General features: G+C 37.2%; 1 protein-coding gene across 23 annotated transcripts in view; it reads right to left on the reverse strand.

Moving 5' to 3' along the window:
• The window catches only part of DLG1 (discs large MAGUK scaffold protein 1), a 151261-nt gene that overhangs the window by 34778 nt on the left and 90624 nt on the right, over nt 1-25859 (reverse strand). For 13 of the 23 annotated variants that reach the window (XM_054073886.1, XM_054073907.1, XM_054073893.1 and 10 more), the window contains 10 exons: nt 24152-24250; nt 20668-20721; nt 17908-17958; nt 16819-16943; nt 15333-15502; nt 14550-14686; nt 12767-12911; nt 6906-7032; nt 5335-5491; nt 4295-4397 (listed from right to left, as the gene is read on the reverse strand). In XM_054073886.1, coding sequence (XP_053929861.1) covers nt 4295-4397; nt 5335-5491; nt 6906-7032; nt 12767-12911; nt 14550-14686; nt 15333-15502; nt 16819-16943; nt 17908-17958; nt 20668-20721; nt 24152-24250 — 1168 coding nt within the window. Of the gene's footprint in view, nt 1-4294; nt 4398-5334; nt 5492-6905; nt 7033-12766; nt 12912-14549; nt 14687-15332; nt 15503-16818; nt 16944-17907; nt 17959-20667; nt 20722-24151; nt 24251-24508; nt 24649-25859 lie in introns of those variants that run through there. The other 10 variants (XM_054073908.1, XM_054073895.1, XM_054073892.1 and 7 more) reach the window with 2 other exon arrangements.

A 25859-nucleotide genomic window follows, 5' to 3' on the forward strand; every position in this document is an offset into this window, starting at 1 on the left:
ATTATTACATCATGCCCAAAACACATTAAGAATGTTTCAGATGACCTTTTAGTCTGAATGGACATGGCAATGGAAACGTCAATGGGAAATGCAGGGAGAGCCCTCCCAGGGCTCTACACCTCTGGACAGTCTCACACTTCCCCCCTCCTGCTCATCTCCTCACTACATTTCCTTCAAACACTGAGTCTCTCACACTCTTAAAGCCCTGCTGCAAAGCCCAGTCACAATGCTGACCTTCTCTGAATTGTCGCTTCCAGGAGATACACATATCACCCAAACTGCCTAGAGCTTCCTCTCATTCTCCCACACCAGTACTACAATTTTTCCTTGCCACTCTACATCTGTAAAAAAAACAAAGAAGGGAGACGAATGTGGCACTGAAGTGTTTCTGTAGAGCCAAGGAGCAACAAGAAAATGAAATGACTCAAATGAAAACGGCTCATCAAAATGCTTTTCTGTAATGGAAAAACATCTCTTTCTTTGAAACTGCTGCAGGTCATCGGACTTCCTTCCAGTGCAACTCATGGTAAAGCAAGATCCCTTTTTATTCATGAATGATGTCTTGAAAGGAGATAGAAATCTGTAGTACAAGAGAGGGAATAAGGAAAAGGTTCCAAAGACAAAAGCAAGAACAACACCCTGACTTCCTTAACACACTTCTACAGGATAATTCTCATTTCCCAAACTTCTATTCTCCTTCTACCATGGATCTTAACTTTTCAGCATCCAGCAGGTTCAAACCCAGTGATCTCTGCAACTACGAAGATTTTGTCTGTGTACACACGTCTGTGTACACACCACAGTACAAGTAAAATCCAGCAGGCAACTCAAGTGTTTACAACAACAGCTCCTACTCAAACTGCAAGATAAAGCACAGAATCTAGAAAGAGAAAGCAGAAGTCAGTCGACTACAATTGTGGTAGTATAGAAGTGCCTGATGCGCAAGCCACTTCTGTACACTTCTGTGAATACCTTCACATTCCCTAATTGGCTTTTAGCTTTCCCAAAAATCGCCGATGAATTGCTGAAACTTTATTCAGTATAGCTTTTGTAAGGCATCTCTCAAATTTACTGAATGCTGCTGTCAACAAAATGAATGCCCAGAAGCATATTTTTAGGAATGAGATTACATCTGTTTCCACCCGATTCTATAACCAAGGAACATTTCAGAGATTTAAGGAGAAAAAAGACAGCAGTTATGTAATTCGAGCCTGGATATAATAAAGGCAGTAACACTCAGCCACATTAGCCCACCTCAACTCACCTAACTAGTGTTTGAGAAACCACGTTGTCTAATTGGATTTGAAGAGACAGATATGGAAAATTAAACCCTTTCCATGACAGATTTTTCCAAAGATTAATTTTTGACAGCCTACTCAGGCTTTTTATGAGAGATCCTTTTTTTTCAGAAATGTGGGGAGAAAGACAAATGAGGAATTTCTGACAGAGCTAATGTAGTAGAATGTAAAAACAAACAAGCATTCACACCACATCTATGAACATACCAACTGTCATATACAATTACAGAGAGTGAAGTGAGCTGATCCCAAGTGTCTTCCAAACGCTCCTATCATACTGAATCTATTTACCCAGCTATAATGAGCCCTGATGGATGCCTAGGATCTCCTTGATCTGTCCTAGCTGTCAGCATCTTTCACAAAATCTTGCTGGAATTATAAATACAAATAAAATACATATGCAACACAAATAGTTATAACTGATGCTCTTCGTCTTTACAAAGACATTTGAGAACACCAAATAATAATTTTACTAACTTTTCATTTTAATACTTGTTAAGCTTTTTTTGAGTGGCATAAACAACAGTGGAGATAATTATATACACATATGCATTTTTTCCTAAAATCCTTCCACTTACATTACTCAAATGAGAGGAAAAGACAACCATCCACAGCTATAATTTAGGAAAACTGAAGATAACCAAAGAATATATGCACTTCTATCAAGTGCACTGAATTACATGGTCGATATTTCCTATTTGAAAAGTCAAATCTTAGACTGCTTTCCTATGATAATAAATGAACAGTAACCTTTAAGGAAACACTTTTTACACTATTCTCCAAGATATGAACAGCGAGTATTGGTCCAACTCACCTCCCACATCAGACCTGAAAGAAGCAGATAGCTGGAGTTCCATTCAACCTCTTTTTACCAGGAGTAAGAAAAAGGCAAGCAGAGATGTCAAACAAAGTCAGGCATTAGTAACTAGAGCCCACTGAGGCAGGCTGGCCCTGTGTCAATTCCTATATGCCTGCAAACTACAACGGCTCTCAATCTCCTAGTTATACTTTTCCTTCATGGCATACTTCAAAAGGGTAGAGTAAGCCCTAACGTGCTTCCAAGATCTTCACTCCAAGTGGAGATTTTAAGTGCTATTTCTTTGAATAATGTGTCAGATGTCTGCCCATAATCTAGGATAACTCAAGTAACACCTCCCACAGGCATCGTCTCAAATAGGCCCTGTAATTCTCTTGAGAACTGCACTCTCACTACAGCTCAACCTCATGCAGTCTTGTTCTGAACGCTTCAGTAATCATGAAGGAATGAGTACAGCTCCAGGTTTGAAGTCTACAAGTGACAGTTGTTGAGAAATTTTTAAGAGGCAGCGTATGTTGCTCTGGGCAAATCTCTGTGCAACGACTCAAAATCCCATCAGTCAGTCAAGCACCTCAATACATGTTTTGATAAAATAAGTTATCTACTTGGACAAGCGGTGAAGAAGAAAGCTGTTATTTCCAAAGCAGAAAGAGCAGGAACCATCCAAAATGGTTAGTTCTCTTATACTAAAAGGAAAAGAGAGTTCTGACTTTCAGAGTATGAAGGGATTGTTTTCTTCATGAAGACTAAAACCTGGAAAGAGGATTAAAAAACTGCTGCTTTTGCACGAAGCCTGGATACAATTTTTGGCAAGGAAAGAGAAAGTGCTTGTGTCCTAGGGTATATTCTACAAGAGAAACATTTGTTCTGCTACCACAAGCTGCATCTCAACATATTTTCCTGGCAGAAAAAATGGCAACCAAGAACGCCATCTTCGAACAATAAAGAGGACAGATGCTAAAAAGGGCAACTCGTGGGCAAATAAAAGCACCAGTTTTATTTCTCACACGGGTGAGTGATCCCTGTGCTGAGAGCGAGAAGGTGTGACAGTTATACCCACCTGTTAAAAAACTGAAGAGCTAAGCAGAGGACTGATCAAACACGTATCAACAGAAATATTTGATAATTCTGATCCAAATCCAAAGAAAATATTCCAGAACTAATTCCAGCTGACCTTGCTATTCTTTCTAACAGTCTCAGAGTGAGCACTCTTAGAAAATGAATCCTGGAACTGAGCAATCCAACGCATGAAAAGGATGCACATCCTCTGAAGACAACACAGGCATTGACAGCATGGGCTGGCTGCAGGGATTTGACCATGAACCAGACACAAACAAATCATTTGGCCTTATTATTGTCTTTTTATATTCTGGGTCAGTGGCAATATATGATGTTGATGTGGGGGGAAAGAAATGTGGAAGCTAATCTTCCAAAGACCTGGAGAGAACATATCAAGAGAAACATGACTGAAGAGAAGAAATAAAGGGAGAAGAAATAAAGGAAGAAGAAAAGCATGCTACAATCAGCTACCCAAACATTTCAGACGAAGGTAGTCCTGGCCAATGTCTAGTCCTAATAAACACTTACCCCTTGCCAGTACTGTTAAAGGAAAGATTTAAGCAAACAAGTCATTGCAAGGAAAATTTAGGGATGGGCCATCCAATGTAGCAAAACTGGAGAAAGCGTTCATTCATAGTAAGAGATCAAAAATGATCAAAATGTCTTATCGTATAAATCACCAATAACACAGGGGTCCACAGACTCAAGGTTAGTATATAGTTTCAGACTACTGAATTTTTAAAGTTTCAAAAAGACAAAGGCATTTGAAATGTGCTGTAGAAGTACAAGAGAACAAATATGTGTATTGCGAAGAGGCAGCATTATTCAGCTTCTGCAGAACACACAAGGATGGTTAATCTGCATCAGCTGCAGTCTAATTTGGACCAGAAAGAATTGCTGGATAAACAGAAATATCAGCTCAGTATAAAACAGATGAATGAAAATCAGATGGTCTCCTTAAGTCATCTAAATCAATACAACAGAGAAGGAATTAGTCTTTTAGTCTCCTACCGCTAATGAAAATAAACCCACCACATGAAAGGATGTCTTTCACAATTATGAAACAAAAGTAACAACACAATATTCCTACCAAGGTCTGAATATATAAGGCAACCCTTACCTTCCGGACGGTACTGAGCTACAATCGTTACTGCTTGGCCTGCATTCTTCAGTGCTGCCGCTGCCTGTTCATGGGTTGCTGCTTTTAGATCTACTCCATTTACCTACAAGTAATACGAAAAAGCTGTTTATCAAAATAGATGTTTGTGTTTATCATCACAGAAATACTGTAATCATCACAGTGTATCACTGAATGAATTTGTATCTGCTAGGTCAATTTTCTTCTTAAGACATTTTTCTTTCTTTTTAAAGAGACACAAAAATGTCACGTTCTGTGATGGTTCCCTTCACCCTTCTACAACAAGGCGTGAGGGGTCTCTTTAGCCAAAGCATTCCCACAGACCATTATGTTCAACATCCAGTGCCAGATCACACCCTCCATGAAACTGTCAGGAAAAATAAGTTAGGCAGAAATGCGTGTGTCGCATTTTAGACCAAAAGTATTTTTCATAGCTCAAACTAAAATAAAGGTGTATATTAATACCAGCTTTTTAATAAGAGTAGAGCCAAAATTGTTTTTGCTCTTAAATAATCACCAAATGTTCTTGTCCAAAAAAAATACTCTGCATAAATTAAGTCATTTCACAAAGAAACACACAAAATCTTTATGACCTTCAGTATTAATATAGAAAAAGCCCTCAGACAGGCATGAGATGGGTCTGTTTAAGACTAACGGTGAGTTTGGCAGCTACTCCACAAAGTAAAGCACAAAAATTTAGACACTACTGCCAAGTGTCTCCATCGCATTAGAAGGCTTGCTTCCAAAATCTGCATTCTTTCAATATAGACACACACGTCCCTCAGCTACCAGGCTAAGATAAGTTGATGTCTTCTGAGAGAGGAGAGGGCTCTAAAGATGAGAAACTGAGGCAGACTGAAGTCCTCAAAGGTACTTTGGTAGTATATTGCCATCTATTCCACTGTTTAAAATTTAGCTCAGCTAATGATATTCTTTGCACATAAGTCATATCAACTGTCATTAATATTCAGGGAGGTGAAAACTTTTGTTGTTGTTTAAATAAAAGCATCAAGGAATCCTACAGAAATTATACGATCTCCTTTCCTAAGCTCTCCACTCAGGTCAGCGGGCCCGCCTGCAAGTATGAAAGAGATGAAAATTCCTTCTCCATCTTCTCCTCCAACAATGTTGAATCCAAGACCTGTTGATCCTCGATGCAGGACAACCTTTCTAGGCTCCCTGAGTGAAAGAAAGGAATACAAAATCTTGAGTGATGAGTAAAGGAAAATAAACTATTAGAAAAGCTAAGTTTTCTGAGAGAAGTAGTGTTGAAAATTATCAAAAGTTTCACAGTTCTTAAGGCAGCCATGTCATGTGTCACAACCCCCCAAAGCTTAGATTTTTAATTAATAGTTTCTATTCTTTGCATGCTTTCAATTCTGCTTCTTGTTAGGGGAACTGAATAATTCTTAAGTATGTACGTATTCTAAATTCCTATTGCACTACCATCCTCTTCAGCACTAAATGTTACTTCCACACTTGCAGCAACTGCAACTGAAAAAGTTAAAACTAAAACAGGTTGTTGCATTGTTTTTACAGGATCCCCTCCTGGCTTAAATGAGGAAAGGAAAGAAGAAATTCAGATTAAGACAAGGCAAATCAACTTCTAATGCAGAAACACTCCTTCCAAAAATCTACTGATCCGCTACTTGAACCAGTAGAAGAAAAGCATAAATGATTTCAGAAACAGACATCTCTAATAAAGCAGAGCAACTGTGCACTGCATTTCAAAAAACACTAGAGAGCACTAAAGAACAATTAATGGACATTCTTAAGTATTTGGAGACATTAATTTTTAATTTATAGCTGCATTTTTCCAAAATGCACAACAAATATTGTCTAGTCCAATCTTTAAAAACCACTCCACTTTTGCTCTAGCTCTTAAAGCAACTTGGTGTTAAATTCTTAAATTTCACCCCATCAACTCTTATATTCCTCCCATATGTCTCAGTCCAGGGCTGACCCTGCCTCAGAAATTGAGTGACATTTTCCACACCAGATGATAAAGTGACACAGAATATGGCAACAAATATTCAAAATGCAGTAAAGCATCCCTATACTTGCAGAAAAGGAGGGTAACATAATTACAAGAGCTTCTTTTTACCAGTGGTGATGAACAAAAGATTAACGCAATCTACTGAATCAGTGAAGGAACGAATGGTCTGTTAATGAGAAAGGATTAAGAGCGCTCTAGCCTTTCTGAATTTACTAATCCATCAAAACAAACTACTGCTGGGAGAGGGAGGGGGGAGGATGGTGGCTTTAAAATAAGAAATAATCTCTAGTCTGCTCATACCACCATCCTAAAAAGCCCAAAGCTCAGTCAACTTATGGAGCGCTTTGGCAAGGCATTCTGGTTTTCATACTACTCCTAGACTAATAAATCATATATATGTGTGTGTATACATATATATATATGTATAAAAAAGTAACTAGTTTTCTCCTCACACCAGTGTTTACAAGTGTTAAGAAACTAATGATTTGCATTTACTTCTTGAAATAAAATATAGTATCTAATAGTACATTGCCCACAAACACGTCTTATGAGATTCCCTGCTAACTAATTTGCCACGTGGCTTTGGTTCTTCATTACCTGGTAATCTCATCATCTCCAAGCATTCCCTTGGGAATTGGTGAGTATCGCCCCGGTGATGCTGGGGGCAAGGACTGTCCCAAGTAGGCAGATGGCGTGATATGGTTATCCACTGGCTGAGAATAAGCTTCAAAGAGAGGAAAAAAATGCAATAAGCATTAAGGCAATAATGAAAAAGAGCAGGAGGAAATGAAACAAAATATTACAAAGAATGACCTCTTCTAAAACCAAAATATAATGATAAGTTACAAATATCATACTTCTAAACCACTGTCACATCTACATACTCCTCAGTTTCCTCACACTCTTAAGTCAGTAGGCAGACCTCTCAGTTTGACTGCATTTAAAAAAAAAGCCTTTTATAAAAACAGACACTGTGGACAGCTGAAGCCCATGAGGACAGTCTAGAGAATTCTCTGTTTTTAAAGTTGTCTTTAGAATCATAGAACGTTTAGATTGGAAAAGATCATCATCAAGTCCATTCATAAACCTAACACACTTGAGTCCACCGCTAAACCATGTCCCCTAGCACAACATCTACACGTTTTTTGAATGCCTCCAGGGATGGTGACTCAACCACTTCCCTAGGCAGCCTTATGACAACAATGATTTCAATTGATGGAAAAGTATTCCACAATTCCAGGAGAGTTGTTCCAATAATTATTTAGGAGGGTGCTTTTATTTCCAAGTTAGGCACATCAATTTTAAGTGTCTTCACCAGACGTAGTCATACCTACTGTCTCCTATTGCAAAATATTCTACAATTAAAAATCATTTCCCTGCTTTAGCTGCTTCAAGCATTGACCTTTAAACATGACGGACGGGGACACTTCACAGAACCAAAATTATTGAAGTAGCTGGACTCTCTTCACTTTTATTCACTTGCTGTTTCTGATGTGGTGTCTGAGGATTTACACTAAATGCAAAGCTTTATAACTGAACAGACATGACACGTTGCAGAAGGAACCTGGACATTCTCCTTTGTTGTTTTTTCTTTTGAAACCACTGGCCAAACATCTGGATCACATGCAAACTCCATCACAGGTATTTTCATAAGATAAGTTTGCTGATTAGTCAGCTTTCAAACCACCGAATCTGTGCTGGGTTGATACTGTATTAGTCTAGATAGGTACTAAACCTGAGTGCAGTGAGTTCGTACACAGAGTATGTATCACATCAATATTGTCTTACCCTGATCAAAAGTCTAACATCATTCATGAAGTTCTACCACATACGGCACCTGCTTAGAAAAGTCAGGTCCTTTTTCAAGGCTGGTATCTCAGTGCTAGGGAAGCAAACTTACAAGACAAAAAAAGGCTATCTACAGAGGTTCTGAAAAAAAAGGAAAAACCATGTGCTTCTGCCTTTCTAAAAACTGGTTTAGCTGGAGATTATACTTGAAGAATATTTATAAGGAACATGACAGAAATGAAGGGCAAGCCATCACTTTCTGAATCCTAAATCAGATCTAAAATTCCATTTCCAGGTAAATACTATTACTGATGTAACTGATAAAGGAACTATGTTTTGGATAAATCGAAAATTACATGCATAAAATGAACTTTATGCATTTTGTGAACTTTGACAGGAAAAGTCAAAGACTCTCAAAGAGAAATTCTATTTCCAAATCCAACCCCCTCTTTGACATAAAACAGCCCTACACAGAAAGAAAATGGAAGATTTCCTGTTATTTCCTTGTTATCTGCAAACTGCAGACACCAATCACAAGTACAATCTCTGAAATGGGAAATAAAATTAAAACTTTATTGCAATTTACTGTTATTACATATTCTTCTCTTCCCGTATTTATGCCATTTAAGGAACAATAAGGCATCTATGTCTCCAGTGAGGAAATGGATTATTCCCCGCCTTGCAGTATATTATTTCTTCATGTAGAGTGGAAATACTGTAGCAATGCACACAAAGCACAAATACTTCAAAATTGCCTAGGAGTCAAAAAATGTATTGTTAATAATGTCTTCAAAGGAGACCTACACAGCAAGCAAGTTCTCGGCCTCTCAAAAACCGTGTAGACACTTTTTCAACTCAGATATTCTACAATCTGCACTGTACAGGCAATGTTGGTGTTTCTGAATAGCAAGCAAATTACCTTCTTAGTTATACTTCAACTGAATAACCTTACAAGCATTTATACCAACAATTTACTGGACATTTGTTCCAGGAACCATTTAATGACCAATATATACATACAGATGACTGAGGCAGTTTACATTCCCTACTGCAGAAGCCATGATGATTAACCATACATACAAATCAGTTTAGTTGCCAATGGTGCCAGCCACTGGCATTGGCCCACAGGACCATCCCACCTACAGTGCAGTTCTTCCTCTGCATACAATGAACATAGTTTTTTTGGCTGGATTGCCATGTTTCCTCTTCAAGAAGTTCTCATCTTTCAGTGTCTCAGAGACTGGATGCCACACAGAGGAACAGTATTAAAATGGCAATGTGCTCAGAAAGAACAGTCTTTCATAACTGCATTCTTCTTGAGTCAGAATATGGACAACATTATTGTAAAGTAACTGCTTAAACTAGCAACCCACACCTCAAGGGTTAAAAGGAAATCCTCAGAGAAGCAAAAGAAACAGGCATAGTAATCAACTCTTCCAGATCGTCAAGGGCTGTGGTCAAGCTTTCATCGCCCACAGCTTCAGTCTCTAGAGCTACAGCACATAACTATGAGCTACTCTTTACACATTCATTCCAAGCTAAATGCTGGCCTCAGACAGCCCCAAATCTTCTTTAACAAGATTTTTCAACAGTAATTTCCCTCAAGGGCAGCCGGAAGCCATTCACTCACTCTGATAAATATCAAATGACAGAGGTCAACTTTCAGCCCCAGGTACACAAAGAATTATGCTAGCAGGATCTGCAATCTTCTCAATAAATACTGCCATAAATCAGAACCTCTAAAACCTCTTGATCAAATGTCCCTTAATTCAAAGTCACTAACCCCAAAGAAACATCATATATCAATTGATTTAATTATCTCTATGGATGCTAATTTACTCTGTCTTACCATTTATGCCATCAGACCACCTGGCAAGAACACTACTGTGTGGCTGGCACTTACTAAAAGTTCTAAAAGAAAACAGATTTTGCAGAAAACCTAGAAAGTGAAATTTGTGAACTTGGCTCTCAAACAGTTTTTCAGTATGTTCAGATCTGCATTTTGAAACCCCATCAGCAAGTAAAGTGAGAATGCCCTATAATTAAACTTGATCCATCCCAGAGAAAAAGTCTTAAAGACAACTAAATTCTGAACTTGGTGTTCTGTGGACATTTGAATGAAACATCATGATCACAAAAGTTAGTACAATCAGCAAGCTACTGCATGTTCTGCAGACAGTACAGATACTGAGCCAGTAAGCACTGCACACTGTGCGTTTCAGATGTTTCTGATAAAATGAGCATTTAAAGAAAAACCATACGGAAAGTGAAAGCTTTCTAGTTCCAAAGTTATAGCATACGTTTATAATGAAGCAACAGTCTTTGAGGAGACTGGTGTCTCCCTTTGAAAATTCCATTGTAAATCTGAAAACACTGAGGAGTCCTGATAAAGCTTTTCTTCTGCCCCTTGTTAACAAAAAAGCATCTATCCTCTTGGCCGTATGTGGTTGCTTCTGATAAGTAAAAGATGTAGGAAAAGGCTAAATTGATTTCCTTGAATTAAGTCACTAAAATCCTGAGGCAAGACCTTTGGATTCATTTTGTGTACAAAATTCAGTCAGATCCAGAGTCTCCATACCAGCTGCACTTTGATCAACAGAGAGACACAAGTGTATGAAGTCTTGAGTAGGAAAAAGCTTTCCTGTTGTAAGGAAAAGAAATAGACTGAAGTTTCATCAAAGGACTCAGCACTTTGCAGCAGAATGTTCTGGGGTTAGCTGTTGACCAAAGTCTACCAGAAACAGTGTAACTTCAAAAACAGAGTAACTTCAGCCAGAGAAGTGAAGGCTAAAACTGCTAAATGAAAAGAAACCCAGAAAATCTACCTCAAAGCACAGGTAGCACTCCAGCCCATAAACCTTGTCAGAGTACACTGAAGGCCAGAAGAGAGACAGGCCTGCAATCTGAGAAATCTTGTGTAATTTATTTCAAAATGCCTCACAGCAAGAGGAGGAAGGTTCCTAGAAGCAGCTGCAGGAGCTTGAGGGCTATTACAGCTCAGGAGATTGGCTTTTCACTTCTCAGTGGACAGCTGTGCCACTTCACACAAAGGACAGGATATTAGGCTGCAGAGAATGCCACTGTCTCTCTTAAGTCCCACTTACTGGGAGAGTAGCCAAACAGAAAGTTGGGACGGACCACAGTAATGGGGAAAAAGGAGGCCTACATGTATGGTCAGGTCTTTTATCTCCAGAAAATGGATGTGAGACTAAATCACGTATAGTGGGAAATTACAGACTCAAGGCAAGATGGCAGTGCACATTCCCATGGCAATTATGCTTGGGATATAATAACCCATGGGATTATCCTTGACAGGACTTTGCTGAAGAGCCAATGGACATGGTAAGAAGAGGTCAGTTATGATGGAGAGAGAAGTCACCAGAAAGAGTGCGAAGGTTGAATTCTTGGACAAACTAGATTCCATAAGGGAAAATAGCTACTTTCTAACAATATATACTAGTATAAAACAGGATGGATAAACGAAGGCCACAAATTACTTTTATCTCAAAGAATGGAGCCTTCAAGAACATTCTTCTAGTAGGAGAGTGAAGACAAACACTAATTACCTCCAAACTGTAATTCAATAAGCTTACAAATAAATGCAAAGTTACTGTAGCCATCACCAAGGAATGATAGGCTTATGAAATACTTCAATCCTTTGCTGTGCTGTACTTTTGTTTGTAGTTCTTTACATACTGTTTTAGATTACAGCGGTGGCTTTTTATGCAAGTGTTTCTTTTTTTCATGTGAAGTAGTATCTCAACAGATCAGGGCTACCTATGAACAACTTGCATCTAACAGCAGGAAACAAAGAAAATCGTAAAATAACTCTCTCCCAGAACCATTTTATATGACAAGATGAATAAAAGTGGTCATCCAAAAAAAGCCCACCTTTCAGTCTTGGAAAGATTGTTATATCATTCTCATCCCTTGGTCCTTTCCAACCTGGTGATTCTATGATTCTAAGATCCCTTTCCTGAAATCCTAAATGGTAACATTTGAAGAAACAGTACCTTAAACTACAAAAAGACTCCTGTAAGTAGTACCCTTATGTCAATAAGAAGTTGCTACAACTAGATTCAATATAGCATTTACTGGTTTTCCAATTAAATTCTCAAGAAACATGTCAAAACTGAAGTAAGATTTCAAGTAAGTTAACAACCTATTTTGCAACACATTTGCAGGCAGGCATCAGAGGTCAAGGCCTCCCCCTCCTCCCAGTCTAGTTTATTCAAATACATGCAGCTTATAAAAAAGCAGAAAAAATAAGTCAGAACATCACTAACCTCTACCTGAAAGAGTATTGTATTTTGCTCAGTTCACAGGACACTGCACATCTATGCAGTGCATTGTTTGTTACTCCTCAGAGCCTCAGGGAGAATGAGGCACATGTTTTTCTTGTGCTCAACAGCAAGTGGTCAGAACACAGAATCACTTGGTCAAAGCCACAGAACTCACAGAAACATACCAAGAGCCCCGCTGTTGCTGTCTTTTCAGTACAAAAGCTATAGGATGTTATTCTCTTTAGCACAATTTCCCTGATTAATCAACTTTCTTATGTCAGATTTTCAGTGTATAATTTTAAAAAGCTTGAAGCCGTTAAAATAGTAAAATTGGGAGTACGTTAAGTCTTAAATAAAAAAATAACTAAATCGCAAAGCTGAACTTACAGTTTGTGATGTCAGGAGGAGCATAACTGTCATTCATGAACATGCTGGTGGGCTTTGCAACTTTCAGATAAACAAAGTCAGATGTATTTTTTAAAGCAGTCACTGCTTCTTCATGAGTAACTTCTTCTAAGCAAACGCTGTTCACCTAAAGATAAAAAAAATCAAACAAATTCTCAACACAGAAAAACGTACATTTTCAAAGGACACTGAAAGCTGTTGGAGAACCTCTGGCATTGAGAGTTTTCATTAGTATTTAAGTGCCACATACATAACTGTTTATATAAAAGTTATATATAAGATACTTTATAGTGCTGTCAAATATAAGACAGACAGATCTTTCCTCAAAAGATTATAATAAACTGTATTGACGGTGACATTGTAAAGAAGGCAAACCTGACTTTGGAAAACTCTTGGAGCAAATATGACACTAAAAATGCCATAAGCAGGCACAATCACAGCACTGACACAGGATGTTACTGAAAGCACCAAGTAGAATATTACCTCTAGTAAGAATAAATTCCACATAATCTTGTCATGGCATAATTCATTACAGGCATTATAATGGGAAAACACATTCTTGCAAGAGGGCAAAAGTAGGGATCAAATCTGGACAAGACTCCAAAGCGAATAGCTGGTTTACAGGCCAAGTAACAAGAATTAGTTTAAGTTTACAGGCAACAGCTGTTTTCAACTGTTGCTGTTTAGGTGAAACACTATCACTTCAGTATAAAAAAAACCCCTAAAAGTCATTTAACAATTGTTATATCACATAACACCTTAGTAAACTCAGTTGCTTGATTCTGTCTTTCGTATTTTGAAGATGGAAGTAACCTTGCAGATAACTCCTGGCAATGTGGAAAATAAGGCCTGTGCTGCACTAAATCTGAGAAGCCAAAGACATTTTCCTCTGTTTGAGTACTTAACTTTATATACTGCATATATCTGGTGGAGGGAAACTCTACTGCTTAAACATATTCTTTCAATCTGTATTTTCTAAGAGTTTACCAGAGCTTGTTACCTGCCTCTCACTGAGTGTTGAGGTTTTGCTGTTTGGGTTTTTTTGGAAAAAAAACAACCAGATTTAAACTCCTAATGACTGAAAAGTCATTTTGCAGCTCATTGGTAACTGCACTACAACCAAAGGGAGAGAAAGTTACATCCAGCAAAACACGGGGGATTACCTCTACATAAGTGACTAAAGCTCTGACTAAGTGAAATTCAGCTTCTCAGAACATACAGATGACATTTTACTCACTTCTTTTCTAACTTAATGAACTGAGAGAATTATTACAGCTACAACAAATTAGGACATTATATTTACTATATCCAACAGCATATGCTCCTTGCACCCCTGAAGTGGTAGCTGATATTAATCCAAAGCTATTTTATTCGTCATGCAATTTTTTTTTTTTAAATGGGTAAAGTAACACTGGATGAAAAAAATCTGTCCCAAATATTTGATATTTCCAACAAAAAAATCCTTAACACCTTCCATATATTTTACAATATAAGCAAGTTAGCATGAAATTTCCTTGTACAGGTGGCAAACAAACTCTGGAAAGCAGCTGGCCATTACAAGGAAGCTTTCCAGTGCCCCTTACATGGTGGGGAAGTCCTATAATCAAAATATATCCTTATGATGCAGATTTTAAAACTTTAAAACGTTGAATCTTAACAGCATTATTGTCAAGCATCAGCAGGCTGCTTAACCACAAAGTAAATCATGCCCTTACTTGGCCTAAAAGTGAATGACCATATAAAAAGAAATGTAGCTCTTACTTACAGCTAAAAGTTTGTCTCCAATCTGAAGTTTGCCATCTTTATGTGCTGCCCCACCTTCAATGATTTTGGTTACATAGATGCTGTTGTCTCCAGGTATATGTTGATTCCCTACACCACCAGCAATACTGAAACCGAGACCTGCTTGAAAATAAAGTCATTACTGCAGAAACCTTTTAGACTTCATTAGATTCAAATTATTACATAAATAATAATGCTATCTGTATCATGTGCACACACACACACATATATAAAAAATACTAGGCTCTGGTTGAAGCAGTACTTGATGCCTTTCCAAGTGAACTCCATGATTTTCCAGAAAGTTCTGGAAAAGACATAACATTTATAGAAGCTCTGAAAATCAAAAGTGAAATAATTTACTTCACACCTCATGAAGAATGCACACAGGACAGCTATAGCATCACCACTGATATTTAAGGAACCACAGTCCAACATTTCTCCATGCAGAAACAAAACAATACTTCCTATAAATGTTTTTTAATCTCTCAAAAATCATTCAAGATAATGCAATGAAATATTTTACTCCCATCTGTACGTACTTAAAAACTACTAAATACCTCCTGAAAAAAACCTATGCATTCTACAAAGATAGTTTCAAGACACAGGGAGGAAAACTCAGAAGCATTTAAGATGCCCCTATCTTATTTTTCATTACTCTGCACTTCCTGAAACCTCATAGGCAAGGTACTATTTTATTTTGAAAAATGTAGAAATCTATCATCAACTCTATCTTCCCTGCAAAACAAGTTTTATACTTCCTACGTACCTTTAGGGCCTTTTACAAGTTTGATTTCCACTATTTTTTCTGTGACTGGTTTTCTTCTTTTGACATACAATCGTACAATTGATCCTGCTTCTTTCAATGCTTCGACTGCTTTGCTGTGTGTCACATCGCGAACATCCACCTCATTTACTCGCAGAATACAATCATTAACCCTAGAGACAGCAACATTCATGTTCAGCTGTTGTGTTAGAGCAGAATGGACACAGTAGGAGCCTAATATTTTATCTACAGTGCATCAACACATGTGTTAACACAATAAAATACATAGATTTTGCTTCAAAATTATACTGATTCAAGACAATTCAAGTTCTAAAATGAACTATTAGTGTTTAAAAATAAAACAAGGGTCACTAGAAAACATTTAAAGGGAATATTTTCACACAGCTGAAGAGGACGCCATCTTATATATGTTTCATTTAAACAGTATTTGAAGAGAGCTTCGTACAAGCTACCTTTTGATAAGGATTACAAGAAAGAATTAAAGAATTCAGAAATTAGGAGGCACGCAATGAGAACACATCAGTTCTAAGCCATGATACGGAAAAGTCAACCTCCATTCCTGCTTTTCACAAGCTGTTTAAGCGTCAGCCTTCCACTCCATTTAACATGTTGCTGTTATTACATTGAGCTCTCATTACATTAAGTACAAAGCCTGACCCACCTGTCACCATGTGCTGCCAGATGACAACTGCCAACAAGCTAAAATGAAGCCTTGAAATAAGCTTATTAGGACTAAAACCAATAATGCATCAGGCATTTGCATCAAAAACAAGAGGGCAAGTTCTTGTCAACACAAGAGATAAAAAGCTGGTCCTACAACTGGACGTGGTTTTTCCCCACACAGTGATACGGAAATATATTTAATATATTATGTTCTGGATTAGAGAAACAATTCATTAATGCGATTTGTTATTAAATTCTAATAGTACTCTTCAAAGCAAGTTGCAAATATCACTTGCTACCATCAGTAACATGCCAACATTTCCTCACTCGGAGTTAAGTATCAGTCCGCAAATAAAAAATATGGCTTTTGAAAACAAGTACATCTTGGAAAAATTAAAACACAGAATTATACTGAGCACAAAAAGGGTTGCTATTAAGTTCAGCTACCTTGCAGATCTGAAAATCTGCATGCAGCTAGAGTTACCTATTTGACCTGTCCAAATTTTTCCTTTGTATATCAAATTAAGTACTATAGAACATATGGCAAAATCAATTTATACCACCAAATGGAAAAGAAAGTTCCCTCAATTTTACTAGACTGCATATTTTACTGGTTTAAAAAGAAAAATATCTGGTCCATTGAAACACTGTTCATTATTCACAAAATACTTCAGTAATACAAACTCATTTAAAATGTAATATAGCATGGCAACACTAGTCAAAGCAACAGAAAGTGTTCTATGCACTGTTTGAAAACATAATAAGAAAACATAATAAGCAAACCTAACACAGAAAGTCACCATACCGTAATCTTCCATCCTGTGCAGCTGCACCCCCAGCAATAATTTTCGTAATGAAAATACTTGAATCATCCCCAATGTGTGGGTTGTCCGTACCACCTGCAATGCTAAAGCCAAGTCCTGAATTCCCCTAAAGGCAGAAGGAGGAAAAAAAAATTTTACACGTTTCTTATTTTGGAAAAAGATATTTTAGTATATCTATTTGATTCAATAAAGAACCAAATTGATGTAATTTTCACTGATAAAAAATATTTAAAGACGCTTCAGGCAGTGTACCACAGGTAATCATAGATAAGATGTAATTATACTTACTTTCACAGAGGTAAGGAGAACATAAGTCATTGTGTAACTGCAAGAGATACAGTTCCAACCCCACAGCTTGCTCAGTGAACTTGATAAACTAGCAAAGATCTCTAGTAAGCCAGATCTTTGAGATCATTCATATGATCCTCAGTAAGTTATTAGTAACAAATTCTTTTTCCCGGAGAAGCCTTCAAGTAATTTGCATCACGTATGTAATACATCCTCACAGATGTAGAGACTCAGACTGACATTTCCTCTTCAAAGGTTGCCACCAGAGCTGCACAGGTATGAAATACAAGCATTTCTTTCGTTCTTTGTTAACAGTGCAGCTCAAGAAAAGAGAGCTGAGACAGATCTCCACACCATAAACCTAACAAAGCAATGCACATGACAAGGTCTCACTTGTAATCTCAACTGGAAGCCTGAACCTCAGTGTTAGGTACAGATAAAAGTCTCTCATAAATAGCAACATAGGAACTGAACTCATAATTTGTGTTATTGTTCTCCACATGCCGAGGTAACAACATTAAATGCAGCAGGTCTCAGGGAGACCCTTCCCTCACTTTACTATTAACAGTCAAGGATATTAAAAAGAACTTGTATTCCTGCTCCCAGTAACTCGGTGTATTTTTTTTCTTTAGGTTACAAAACCTACCTAAATGAAAAAAAAACCCACACCAGTAAGGACTGGTTTGGATTGCCATTTAGCAGTATCAAAAGATTAATGTTTCATATTGAAGTATCATAAATCCCATTTCAAAAAGCATACAGAAAGACACTTAGCATGTTACCCTTTCAAGAGTAATTTCTTCATACTCGTAATCTGCATCCGTGCCATTGACCTATAAAGAAAGAAAGAAAAAGTGAGACTTACAGAGAATTTTACACTTGACACAACACAGTTTGCTCAGCTAGCAGTTCACTCTCATTAGATTTTAGCTGATTCACACTGACCACTAAGCTCAGAGGGAACGTGTGATTTTGATACTACTCTGTATATGAATCAGACACTCTTGTATGAGTTTAGAAGTTAAGATTTCAGAGAGCAGACTGTTCTACACAGATACTGTAGAGCAGAGGCTGCCTGCTTCTGACTGCCGGAAAAAAAAGTTGTTCTTGATATCTTCAGATGTTCTTCAGGCCACACAGGAGGTTGAAGTTAAGAAAAAAGGAAGGGGCTGTGAGGTAGAGAAGAAACTGTACATAATAACAGAAACGTATTTTCAAACATTGTTCCTCACAGAGCGCAGAAAAATCAAACACTGATGCTCTACACCATTTCTCACCAGAAATGGGTAAGACCTTTCAGAAGCAACATTTAACAATAGTCCATATTACTATTTGTCATGTTATATCTATACCAAAGATTGACGAATTAGAACAGGACCAAAACCAGGCTACTTTAGAAAAACACCTTATAAAGCTAGATGAAAAACCCAAATACTAGAAGTAATCTTCACCACCCCCAATGAGAAAGGACATCCACTTTCTTCGCTGCCCACAGAAGTAGGGCAGAATCAAATGACAGAAGTCACAAATATCTAAATTAAGCAAAAAAAATCAATTAAATACCAACTTCTTAACCATATTTAATGTAAAAGTAAAGTTAAGATTTTTTTTTTTCAATTACTAAGCTATATCTTGGAACACAATTTCTTCCTCCCCTGATACCTACAGAACACGTACAACATGCAGCTACAAGCGATGCCCTGTTTCAGGCCTTTGAGGATGAAATATTTAAAAACATAAGAAATAACACTTATACTATTATTTTAGAAAGCACCTTGTCTACTTTTAAGACATTCACTGTCTGGTAGTCTATACTAGTAACACACTAGTCAAGATTTTGTAAAGATAGAGAATCCACAAAGAGAAGATAGCATTATAAAATCTGTTGAGTTTCCTAGCAGAGAATTTAAAAAGGGACTTTAATTCACCCCAAGCAAAATCAGGACCACACCTACACCGATCCTCATATGTTTATTTAACATATTTAAAAGCTCATGCCACAACTTTCGTTGGATATCTAACATCAAGTTAATTTAGTTCTTCCTCAATCTCTAATGATATCTCCCCTTAATACAAAAGAAACCACGTCCAGTCCACACATAACAGACTACTATTCTTCTTGGCACAGTACCTCAAAAATGCTATGTCCTTAGTAGTTTGTTCAGTGGAAAAGGTACTGTGGTTTTAACACATGATATTTCTCCGTTAAAAAGGGAAGAGGTCTTGACCTTCTGCCTACATGAAACTGTATCTATTACTACATCAACACAAAAGATGCCACTGTGATCAAGAAGTTCTTATGCTAGCTTAGTCGGTGAGCTATTATCTACAGGAAAGACAACATGTGCTAACTGAACCAGTCATCAATTATTACAGTACCTGGGAAATGGTTTGTGATGATTGATCAGTATGGGGCCTTTTTTTTTTTTTTAAATAAATAACAAGGACAATTAAACGTTTATTTCCCTATTCATAACATTAGGAAAAACACGGCCAATCCTAACATATTTAAGCAGTTTCTTGTTCATTTCCATGCACCAAACTCCATAATTCAATTTTAAAATATCACCTATAATAGCAGGAGCAAACAAGAAACTCCATCATTTTTATCATCTGTTTCTATAGGCCTTACCCCCTCCTCCCTTTTCTTTTTTTAATTTACCTTTTCATTTATTTTATCTAACAAACTGATCACTAACAGAGACAGGAGCAAGGATATGTCAAATGGTAAAAATTACTGTCCTGTTCTACATTTTTCTAGTTTGAAGTCATCTCAGATCCACTGAGCCATTGATTCATGCACTGAGCTATATAATAAACCTCAGTAACACTGTTATGTTTCTAGCAACCCTGTGAAGTTATCAATCCTTTTGACAAGGACAAGATTTACTCTACTCGCTAATACCAGGACCTAGAATAAACACAATATAAAGTAACTAGTACCGGCATTAACACTGCTGAGGAAAACAACAAGCAAGGAATAATAAGTAATATAAGTAACTGAAGGAGGAAAATTCAGACCTGAAACCTATGCCAAACCTAGATTCCAAAGCTCTCTGACAGCGGTATTCCTATCACAAAACACCCACTGAAAACCACAAATTTTAGCCTCCTCATGACTACACTTACTACCTTAATGTTTCAAAGAGAACAAACACATTTTAACGAACATTTGAAGCACTAATATCTAAAGCATAGGCCCTATCTAAAGCATTAAGAAGTGGTTTAATGACAAGTGCAATGGAAATGGCACATTAAATATTAAGGCATCTGCCTGCACAGTTGAAGAAACTGATTGTTCTCTAAACACTTGAACCTCTGGAACCTCAGACTGCTGTTTTGCACTGTCACACTCTGGTATTCACATGGAACATTCCACCTGCAATCTACATTTCTTTCCATGAAACAGCCATTTAAGAACATCAAATAACCAACAGGACAGCTGATGAAGACAGGTAAAAGAGGCTTTATTACACAGTAGCAGACAAATGCATACATAAAAATATTATTAAAGCTATAACTGAAAGCAAGTGCAGGCTTACGTATGTTGGAGTGTCCAAAGAATCTGTATTCACCAGCACTGGAGGGGGATTTGCCTTTAAGAAAAGAATAAAAAAAATTATACAGCATAAGAGAAAGCAAAAGTAATGATAATTATAAATTTAATTTGCTGTGTCTACCTACGTTCTGTTAACACATAGCCTCAGCTTGAGAATCTCAAAAATTCACCTCTGAAACATTTATTTCTACCCTGAACAAACTGCTTCCATGCTATAAAACCACAGCCTTCCAAAACTCGGAGTTCATATTTTGTATACAGGTTCTGTCCTTTTATTATCTTATTTTTCAGAAGAAAGACTTAGTCATGCCATCACATGATAGCTATTATTCCAGGAACTGTGGTATAACATCCAGAAGCTGCTTTACCAGCCAATAAGTGAAAACCAAATTTTGGTGGATTTGATTCCTCTTTCTTCCGACCTAGAACACTGGTTTTTTTTTCCTCTTCTCTTCAACCTGTAAAGTAGAAACTTACAGAAATGCAACCTTATGAAAGAAAGGATCTACCAAATTGACTTGGGAAAGCAAACCCACAGCAGACATTAATCTACCACACAGCACCATGCACTTCTATTGGAGAAATGTTATGGACTCACAAGCCATACACAGTCAAATGTTATTGCCATAGAAATCTGAAACAGTATAGCATTCTTACTGGCCAGGAACTGGCACAAAAAGCAAACGCTTTTACTCTTTGATGGCACTAAGAATTTTTCTGTGAAAAACGTGGTTTCAACTGAAATGAAATCCATACAGACTGGTGCCATTAAGTCAAAATACTTCCAGATAAAGAGATTTCCTATTATCTGCCTTTAAAATAGGTAGCTTCTAGGCTGTTCTAAGAACAACAACAACAAAAAGTGTGCAGATACATCCCAGACTCCTAATAATGTTGATGTATTAATTTCAAGAGGACCTACAAACTCAGTGGCACAAAGCAAAGTTAATATCCTTACTGCTTTAACAAAGCTGGGATTTTTTTATATGTATAAAAATCCATTACCTTTAATCTCTTATGTTTGCTTGTGTTTAGAAGTAAATTTAGAGGCTGGTTAACAGGCTGCAATAGAAGCTAGTATTAAACTCATTCAAAGATAAACTTAAGACCTACAAAAGATTATAATCGCATCAACCTACTCATATTCTGCATTTTAGTTGTTATCATGACAACAACGTACTACTGAAGAATTCATGATTTTTAAAAGCTCCCAAAAGCTAGGAAGCAAACAATGACTCAGAAGCTCCTTACAAAAGACTGAGATGAATAATCTTCCATCACTAGACAGGAGTCATCAATTTGCTATCAAGTTGCTGTGTCAGAAATTAGGCCTGTGTCATGTAATAAAGTTATAAAATCAAGTGGTATCTATGCAAGTTAACAGACTACTAAAAAAAGGAAACAAAAAGGATGACACATGACTCTGTCAAGATGCCATCAAACACATTTCTCACCTAGCAATTCTCTCAATAGAAGCATGGGCACACTTCACGGAGTACAGAAATGAAGTACCAAGTTACTCATATCACGACAGAATTCTATCAGAACAATGCTATCCCTCACAATCGTTTCCTGTCATTAAATTACATTCCAATTTCTGCTTCTTATTGAAGTGCAAGTTCTATTAAAATAAGATTAAATGAAAAATAAGATTGCATACTAGAAATACTAATGAATTACATTACACATCCCCATCTTTTTAAGAGCTTTACAAATAACACGATTTTAAGAAGAAACAGGTGATACAGTGACAGAACACTGACAAGTGTTCTTTTAATGTCTTAAAAAAAGAAGAGGGAGGAAGGCTAGCTAAAAGCAAACTGCAGTTAGTAGGTGAGGTTTCTATGTGAACAACACGTTTGAGACACAAACTAGTCAACAGATGCATTACAGCTTCCCTAAGTTCAGTGACTGTTCCTAACACTCCTGCTGCATTTATCTGAATTCTCCACCAAGAAGCAGTAATTTACCACCCATTCCGAGCAGGAAGGAGAAAATCTTTGTGCCAGGAGTTCCAAAGGTATGCCTAGACACTGCAGAGGCACAGGGCAACATCTAACACAAGGCACTAAATGTTTTTGGAAGGAAGACATGGTGTTTCAGTCTGTTATGCAAGAGTTCCCCAAATTAACTAATACTTCCAAGCTTCTGTGCCAGGGCTTGTTCAAATATTTAAAAGCCTTTTGACAAGTCTGTTTACAAGCAGACTAAAGGCTTGCCTAAGGGGTAAAGTGACTAACAAAACAGAAAGACATATCTATTGCACAGAAACGCATCTGACAAATCCAAAGGCAATTATAGGTTTCTAAGGTATTTTGTAACCACTTAGAACTACATACGACACAGAACTACACAGCTAACTCCCACAGACATTTATATGCACTTGGAAGTCAGAGGCACAGACCACTCCACTCTTACTCTTCTGCTTGTAACTCAGCATCATCAATGGACATTTATGCTGTCACAGCAATGGCAGTCACAGAGAATATAAATACATATAACACTAATTATTTTAAATTAAGTTTAGCCTACTGGCAATTCCCAGACAGCAAATGCTACTGGAGCCTTGGTTACCTTTATCCACCAAGGCTGGCAGCAGAGGGCTGCTGGATGCACTACTCTGTCCGCCCCAAACCCTGATGTGGGCAGAATCCCCCTATATGGAGGAAACAGTTCTGAAACTCATCAAATCCCTGGTCTGCCTGTTGCGAAAACCATGGCAGACAGACAGATCTGTGCAAGTACACATCCACTAGAAATTGCACTGTAGAAAAGCCGACTGTAAACACTTTTGATAATTGTTGAATTATGTAAAATTTAACAACATAGCAGAGATAAAAAAATAATGACCACTTTTTTGCAAGTTTAGCTCAGCTTGAATACAAACCTTAGGAAAATAAACACACATGCAAGCAAGCTATTAATGTTAACTCATGTTTACTCCTTTCACTTGTGCTGACTGTGGTTGTTGACATTACCTAGGATGAAGGTCTAGAAGGGAAGTGCATTCTACGAGTCAAACACATTAGAAACAGAGGAGTAAAGAAACCTAAACTATGCATTCTAAATGCCACCGAGTACACAAATATCAATAAAATGGCTGGAGAACAGAAGAAATGTCATGCAAGTGCAATTGATGAGAGACATGTATTATGTATTTGTATATAAGACGAGACAACAATTTTTCCATAATAAATTTAGCACACTTTTGGTTTTTTTCTTCTATTTCACAACTTATACTAATAGAGTTTCATATGAAAATATTACTATTTTAAGCAGACTAAAAGCTGCTATAAAACAAGCAAAAATTACGATGAAACTTCAGTGTCTGATTAAACAACTACTTCACAGTTCATCTCAAATCTGTGTGTAAGAGTACCAAAACGTGAATTTAAACAAAGCAATGAAATAAACTGAATAAAGTCGAACAAATTTAACAACAACAACAACAAAAAAAGAATAAAAACCTGTGGTATGGTGGATGGGATGACAGTGGTCTCAGCGGGGACTGGTGGGACAGGGATCACAGGGACAATGGGAGAAGAGGAAGGAACAGCTTCTGTGGGCTAAAAATCACCAACAAAATGTCAAAAATAATGAAAACTATAAAACACATTTAAAAAGACATAAGGTTCAAATTTAAAGCTTAAAAGAATCAAAATAAAAAAGAGCATATGGATTTGGATACTATAATGACAACTGATTACAATTAAACCCCTTTGACCTTGCTGCATAAGGCAGTGCTGCCCCAGCAATGTGCAAACGTCAGAGAACCCAAAGCAGTAGGACACGTCCACCCTGCTTATTCACACCAAGTTACTCACCTGGCAGCACTGAGTAATAAGACTTTGGGGTCCAACAGAAAACCTGTTCATGTTAATGGACAGGCTCAGGCTTTTTGCAGGCTGGTTTCTCAAGAGATGCCTCTCACCATTACACAATAGCGTGCAAAAGCAGGGAAACAGGGGCTAAAGTCCATAGTACTGAACAACACTAATACTCTTTTTGATAAAGGGAAAAAAATCAGAAGCACTTTAAGGTTTCTAAACCAGGCAAAGAATCAAAGCCAATCGTTTAGTCAAATCAGCAGAAGATCCTAAAATAGATTCAATGTGCCTCTCAAAGAGCTTCATACACACTTGCCATACCCCTTCAGACCAGTAGAACTTTGGTCTTGGGAATTTTCATTACAATATTAACCAGGAAAGCTACTGACAAGCTCTAAAGGAACAAGATTACAAATGGCATTTTGAGCAAAACATTGACTCAAATAATTTTGAGATGTTAACATACTGGTTGTCAACAAGTTGTCAGCAAAATAAACTACTGGCAGCTATCATCAAAATCACAAGCTGAACAGCGGATCAAAGCCGTTGCAACTTGTTCCAAGACATTCTTATGATCTTTCAATATCATGAAGCATAACAACAAAAGAAAATACTAAATCCTGAAAATGAACTGAAACCCCAGAACATAAAAGTATAAAACACATTTTAAGAGTCTGAAATACTTTAAAACACAAAGCGATATACATCAATAGCATATGCCAAATTAAATGGTAAAAGCAAATATTAAACTTGAAACAGCCCAAGAGGAGCACCCTTTATTAAATGTAGACATGGTATTTCTACAATGTTTTTTCAGCTTAAAGTCAATCTACCAAGAATGAATAGCGGGTAAAAAATGCTGCAGTTATTGAAATATATAAGAACAAGATCTATTTGATATCTTGAAAGATTATTACTATCGTCATTTAAACATCCTTACATCTGCGGACAACAGTACAATCTTTCAAGTGTTTTTAAAAAAAGGGGATTGGTCTAACAAAATGATAATACACATTTTGCAAAGGACATAGGAAATGCTTAGTGCAACAAACTTGCACGTACTGGAAGAATGATGCAACCTCTAGAGGACAGATCAAATTAAATAGCTTGAGCAATCATTTGGCCGTACATGTGCAGAAAATAAACCACCCCTTTCAAGTCTGCCATGCTCAAATGTTAGCAGCTTCCCACGTATGCACACAGTACAATCTTGCTAACCAAAATTTCAGATATACACCTATTTCGTATTGAAATGTAACACAACATTGAGCCTGACAAGATAACTCTTAGGTCAGAAAAATGACAGCTTTACAGTTACAACTGCTGCATAAAAGAGAAGGTTAAAAAC

This window comes from Cuculus canorus, chromosome 9, assembly GCF_017976375.1.
Source record: "Cuculus canorus isolate bCucCan1 chromosome 9, bCucCan1.pri, whole genome shotgun sequence".
NCBI classification, from domain to species: Eukaryota; Metazoa; Chordata; class Aves; order Cuculiformes; family Cuculidae; genus Cuculus; species Cuculus canorus.